The sequence below is a fragment of the Notolepis coatsorum genome (genome assembly GCF_963971535.1).
Source record: "Notolepis coatsorum genome assembly, chromosome: 5".
NCBI lineage: Eukaryota > Metazoa > Chordata > Actinopteri > Aulopiformes > Paralepididae > Notolepis > Notolepis coatsorum.
In genome coordinates this window covers 21,429,148-21,436,085 of record NC_140169.1, presented here as the reverse complement: position 1 = coordinate 21,436,085, position 6,938 = coordinate 21,429,148, and the positions used below count along the sequence as shown (strand labels likewise).

The 6,938-nt window shown below is 36.8% G+C and overlaps 1 protein-coding gene across 1 annotated transcript; it reads left to right on the top strand.

Moving 5' to 3' along the window:
- Window positions 1-3,749: 3,749 nt before the first annotated feature.
- Window positions 3,750-6,462, top strand: neurod1 (neuronal differentiation 1; the record flags this gene model as incomplete). Its single annotated transcript, XM_084314033.1, has 3 exons — window positions 3,750-3,988; window positions 4,664-4,893; window positions 5,912-6,462. 3 exons carry the CDS (start codon window positions 3,750-3,752, stop codon window positions 6,460-6,462), a joined length of 1,020 nt encoding a protein of 339 aa, XP_084170159.1.
- Between the last annotated feature and the right edge of the window lie 476 nt (window positions 6,463-6,938).

Here is a 6,938-nt window from a genome sequence, read left to right as displayed (position 1 = left end):
ATGGGCGGAGCCCATCCAATAACAGCCTGAATTCCAAAGGGAGAAAAGGGATGCTTTTGAGTACTTGATTAGAAATATAAAACAATAAAAAAAAAAAAAAACTTACAGATGTGTTCCATAGACTCACAGACATTGTGTAAAGTTGCCCAAATAGTGCAAGGAATAGCAATGCATGTCCCCTTTATTCATGAAAATGTCGTTTCTAAACGTCTCGTTTCTAAGCTAAACGACTAAATGTAAAAGTGTTCCTGTCTTTTCACATACAGTATGTCATAATGCTGATAATAAAGTAGATCTATATAAAATGGGATAATATTATTACAGTTAGGCTACTATCTTAAATAATGTCTAGAGCTGAAATAATGAACAGGCTACATTGTATCATTTCTGGATTGTGTGCAGATGAACTAGAGTGTGTTCTGTTCTCTTCTTTTGTTTGCCCATCCCCTTCTTTCCCTGACTACCTTTAAGTGAGCCCTCTGTAGTATTGATAAGGCCTTCTGTTCCTCTGAGCGAGGGGCGAGTGGTCGAGGGAAGGGAAGAGGAACAGAACACTCTCATGAGTGTCGCTGGAGCAGAGGACATCATTACCATCACGTCACGTTTGCTGGGAAGACTATAAAATGCTTTCATTTAAGATCCTCTTTAGAAGTGACCCAGGATATCATGCTGCTGAAGACCCAGTGATACATGATACAGACTGAATCATCGTCAATTTCTACACACATCGCTCGTCTTTTCATCTACGATAATTTTTACACTGCAGAGAAATGTCAGCTGATCTCCTGATACAATGCAACTTATATCTATATCTATATGTATCTAGGTTTAGGTTTACTTTATTTGATCAAGGGGGACAGCGTACATTAATAAAACATTTTACAGATGTAAATGCACCCAATTTTATTCTATATGTATATATCTATATTTATTTGTATATATATTATAGCTATGTTTATACTATGTTACCTGTTACCTATCCACTTCGTGCCTAGTGGCACATAAGGCCTTCACAGAGCTTTTCCACTTCTCTCGGTCAGCTGCCATATGTTTATACTATATTTATATATATCTCTATGTCAGAAATAGATTAACATAATTTGTTTGAATAAAGCACTGTTCACAGGTCCGAAGGTGATCTACAAAATGTTGCTCTGACACTTTCACACAGAACATGAAGCAAACTAAATAATTCACCCACAGCCTTTTGATGTTTACTTCATCCTGGACTTATCCTGTATGTCACGATTGATGCTCTTTATTTACATTTGTGTAGGCTAATATTTATTTATTGAAAATATGACTGTAGTCATGATTGTAGTTAGGAAGAGACCAGATGGTCTTCGGCAGGCCTAGTTAAAAATGAAGATTATGACAACACTTGTTATATTATAACTTCACATAAGCCTTTACAAGTGAGAGATTTGTGTAGCAGTATTGCTCCACCGTTCAGCACTACAGTGAAGGACAGCTCCTTACCTTTAGGTAACTGTTAACGGATTGTCTGAGAAACATAGAGAAGCAACCCCAGATGGTCAACTTTCTTCTAGCAAAGGGAGGTAGAGAGAGAGAGAGGAGAGAGAGAGAGAAATATGGAGATAGAGAGAGAGAGAAAGGCAGAGAGAAAGAGGGTGAGAGGGAGAGAGACAGACAGAAGGAGAGAGAGAGAGAAATAAAAAGAGAGACACAGAGACAGAGAGACACACACAGAGAGAAAGAAAGAGAGAGAGAGAAAGGCAGAGAGAGATATAGAGAGAGGGAGAAAGACAGCGAGAGATAGGGAGAGAGAGAGAAAGAGGGAGAACGAGAGAGAGAGAAATCTTTTGGCTAATACAAATGGAAGATTTGTCACGTGACCCTGGGGGCTGTTTTAATGACGTAGGTGACCATATGGCGTGTGCCGGAGAGTAAAGGGGGGGGGGGGGGATGCTAATTAATCCCTCTCTCTCTCTCTCTTCCCTATCTCTCTCCTCCCTCCCTCTCTCTCCCTCTGACTTTCTCTCTCTCTCTCTCTCCAGCATCATCAGGCTATATAAGCTTCAGCATCACACACACACAACAGAACACACACACGTTAGCGCTGCTCACACTCTGTCTGACTCAACCACACCCAGGTCCTCATGCGTCTTGAGTCCTAACAAGCTGAGAAAAACAGGTAGGTCACATTTCATTCTAATTATCAATCATCATCTCTACTTCTTTAATTATTCGTCTGTTTGAATGAGGGAGATATAATGAGTCAGTCTTCAGGTTCTACAAACTTTATTCCTTTTAGTTATGTAGGCCTATCTTGTATTATTATTATTATTATTATTATTATTATTATTATTATTATTATTATTATTATTATTATTATTATTATTATTATTATTATTATTATTATTATTATTATTATTATTATTATTATTATTATTATTATTATTATTATTATTATTATTATTATTATTATTATTATTATTATTATTATTATTATTATTATTATTATTATTATTATTATTATTATTATTATTATTATTATTATTATTATTATTATTATTATTATTATTATTATTATTATTATTATTATTATTATTATTATTATTATTATTATTATTATTATTATTATTATTATTATTATTATTATTATTATGCCTATATTTACATTTACATGTAATGTAATATATTATCATCTTCTTATTCAGTCTGGTTCAGAAGAGATTCCTGCTGAAAGACTTTTTTGTACCGTTATGTTTTGGGAATTAGGGAACAATATTCAATAGTTCCATAATTCATTCAGTTTATTTTATGGAGCTATTTTAACGATGTCATTCAGGCTCCAAACTGATGTGAAAAGGTCAGGTTGTGAAGCAGACGGGGCGGGTTGGCCGTCAAAGCTCCAGTCCAGACAGAGACTACCAAAAAAAAGAATATATATATACACACGAATATATATAACAGTGTAAAACAGTTATATATACTGTATAAATATATATTTTTTTGTGGTTTCCGTCATAATTTACCAACAATAAATGTTCTTGATCAATTCAGAATAACCCATGTAATAACTTTTAACTTGTATTATTAACCTGTATACTAATCAGTATTTTAACTTATGTATTAACCTGTATATTAATCTGTATTTTAATAGACAGATTAAAACACAGACATATAACCTACTAGTATATGTGTATATATATACATGTATATAACCTACATACACATTAACTTGTATATCAGTGTTTACCTGTGGAACCTGTGGAATTACAAATAAATTATAGACATACATGGACATATTATCGACTCTGTGAAGCGCTCTGGGTCTCATGAAGAGCGCTATATAAATCCAAGTCATTATTATTATTATTATGGAGTCAGAAACATTAGTATTATTTCATTATTAAATTATTAGGGCTGATGTGTTGTTTCCTTTGAAAACTGTCTCGGATTGTTGGCTTAAAAATAATAATAAATTATGACAATTAGGCCTATTAGGTTATAACAAAACATAACAATAGCTTTAAAAGGATAGGCTTCATGCAGGACTACTAGTCCTGTTAGTTGTAATATTACATTTATTTATTCTCAATTAAAAACGTTGCTTAGCGTTTCAACATTTGTTTATTTATTCGTTTGTTTTCTAGTCAGATGATAAAAGATGATACTAAAACATCCTGATGTCATTACGATGTGATGTCGACAGCTAGTTAATGCAGCTTTGTTTGTTTGTTTGTTTGTTTATTTGTGAGACAGACGGTTGGTAAACCACAACAATGACCAAGTCTTTCACGGAGGAACGCGCGCTGCAAGAGGAGGGCAAGGAGGAGCTGGGGGAGGAGGACAGACTCCAGAGACTGGAGGATGAGGAGGAGGAGGAAGAGGAGGAGGAAGAGATGGAGGAGGAAGAAGAGATGGAAGAGGAAGAAGAGGAAGAGGAGGATGGAGAGAATCAAAACAAACCCAAAAGACGAGGGCCGAAGAAAAAGAAAATGACAAAGGCTCGCATGCAGAGGTGGGTCTTAGATCTATATTTGGTTTAGAAAGGCCCTGTTTGACTCAATTTATTTATATTAGCTTTCACAATGGCTCTGGTAAATGAAAAGACAAGTTTTAGAAATTGCATTTAGTCAATTGATTTCAGAATCACTCTTAACTGAAATAATTATAATTTGGCAGTTTCCAATACAGACTTCTTGTTTTCAATATGAGTGAAGGTAGCAACACAGTAACCTCTCTCACAACCAACTAATAATATATTAATTACTATTATACATTACTATTACAAATAGTATATGAATCAGTATTAATAATAACCTATAAATTATCATTATACATTACTATTCATATATAATATAGCCTATTAATTCGTATTAATAATAACCTATATAAAATACATTTATTATTATTACATTAAACAAATGTCTATTAATTCGTGTTCATATTATTAATACTCCATTAATTACTATGAATATGAATAATAACCTATCCATTCATATTAATATGAATAATAGCCTGTTAATTACTATGAGGCCTACTGATTAAAACATGCTGGTGCTCTTGTCTAAGGAACCATCAGACCATCAACCTCTAGTTTAACAAACTCTATTATAGATATTGTGTGAATTGCTGCAGGTATAATTAATGAACAGTTGTAATTACTTAATTTCAATTATCTTAATATTTCCAGGTTTAAGATGAGACGGATGAAAGCCAACGCTCGCGAGAGGAACAGAATGCATGGATTGAACGACGCGCTGGAGAGCCTGAGGAAGGTGGTACCATGCTACTCCAAGACCCAGAAGCTCTCCAAGATCGAGACCCTCCGCCTCGCCAAGAACTACATCTGGGCTCTGAGCGAAGTCCTACGCTCTGGGAAGAGTCCCGAACTCATGACCTTTGTCCAGGCGCTGTGTAAAGGTAACTTCTGTCTAATATACCTTAAATATTGTATAGTGATATCTGTGTAAAGATACTTTATCTTAAATATTCTGTAGTAACTGACACAGCAGTATCTGTGTAAAGGTACTTTACCTTAAATATTCTGTAGTAATATCTGTGTAAAGGTACTATACCTTAAATAGTCTGTAGTAATATCTGTGTAAAGGTACTATACCTTAAATAGTCTGTAGTAACTGACACAGCAGTATCTGTGTAAAGGTACTTTACCTTAAATATTCTGTAGTAATATCTGTGTAAAGGTATTATACCTTAAATATTCTGTAGTAACTGACACAGCAGTATCTGTGTAAAGGTACTTTACCTTAAATATTCTGTAGTAATATCTGTGTAAAGGTACCATATCTTAAATATTCTGTAGTAATATCTGTGTAAGGGTACCATATCTTAAATATTCTGTAGTAACTGACACAGCAGTATCTGTGTAAGGTACTTTACCTTAAATATTCTGTAGTAATATCTGTGTAAAGGTACTTTACCTTAAATATTCGGTAGTAATATCTGTGTAAAGGTACCATATCTTAAATATTCTGTAGTAACTGACACAGCAGTATCTGTGTAAATGTACTTTACCTTAAATATTCTGTAGTAATATCTGTGTAAAGGTACTATACCTTAAATATTCTGTAGTAATATCTGTGTAAAGGTACTATACCTTAAATATTCTGTAGTAACTGACACAGCAGTATCTATGTAAAGGTACTTTACCTTAAATATTCTGTAGTAATATCTGTGTAAAGGTACCATATCTTAAATAGTCTGTAGTAATATCTGTGTAAAGGTACCATACTGTCTGTACCTTAAATATTCTGTAGTAACTGACACAGCAGTATCTGTGTAAAGGTACTTTACCTTAAATATTCTGTAGTAATATATGTGTAAAGGTACTATATATAGTACTAGGGATGTTACTATACTATTATCTGTCTAACTAACCGTGGTAACAGTGTAACTGGTATTGTTTGTGTTGTGTTCTCAGGCCTCTCCCAGCCCACCACTAACCTGGTGGCAGGCTGTCTGCAGCTCAACCCGAGGACCTTCCTCCCAGAGCAGACCCCCGAGCTACCGGCTCACCTTCAGGCCCAAGGTGGGGCTCCTTTCCCCGGCCACTACCCGTACCAGAGCCCTGGGCTGACCCCGGGCCTCCCCAGCCCTCCCTACGGCACCATGGACTCATCCCACATCTTCCACCACGTCAAACCGCACCAATATGGCAGCGCGCTGGAGCCTTTCTTCGAGAGCGCGCTCGTATCGGACTGCTGCGCGAGCCCCGGCTTCGAGGGCGCCCCCCTGAGCCCTCCTCTCAGCGTCAATGGCAACTTCTCCACCTTCAAACATGAGGCGGTTTCCACCGCAGAGTTTGAGAAGAGCTTCGCCTTCACCATGCACTACGGAGGGAACGCCGGCGCTGTGTACTCAAACCCACGCTGCTCTGAACTGCCCATGGACGGCCTGATGGGGTTCGACGGCCACTCGCACCACGAGAGGGTGATGAACGCCCAGCTCAACGCCATATTCCACGACTCCTGAAGGAGAGAGAGAGAAAAAGACACTGTTCTGCTTCGTGTGTATGTCTCTCTACCGGTGTCCGCTTGGACTCATTTACTGTCAACTTCGACCTGTTCAACACATCTGTTGTTTCCATCGTTCATTAGCCTCATGGAACACCTGATCTGTTTATGTTGTTCAGGTGGGTCAGTGTGTGTTGGACTGGGAGTCATGGTAACAGAGACAGCCAGAGTGGAAGACATGTTGGCTCCAGAGTCCTGCTCCATGGTCCTTACTAAACACCTTGTAATTCTATACCAGCAGATAGAATTAGAATGTTACTCATCATTATGGTGATGTTATAACGGACATTGTTCCACATTTACAGACAACACTTGTTCGTTTTGGAGAAGAGGCAACAACACCAGAGCCATTTATTACCAGAGTTTGGACAGCGATGCTTCAAGAAGAGTGTCAATGGTTTATGACTCACTCTGACAAGGTAGACACAAGATGTC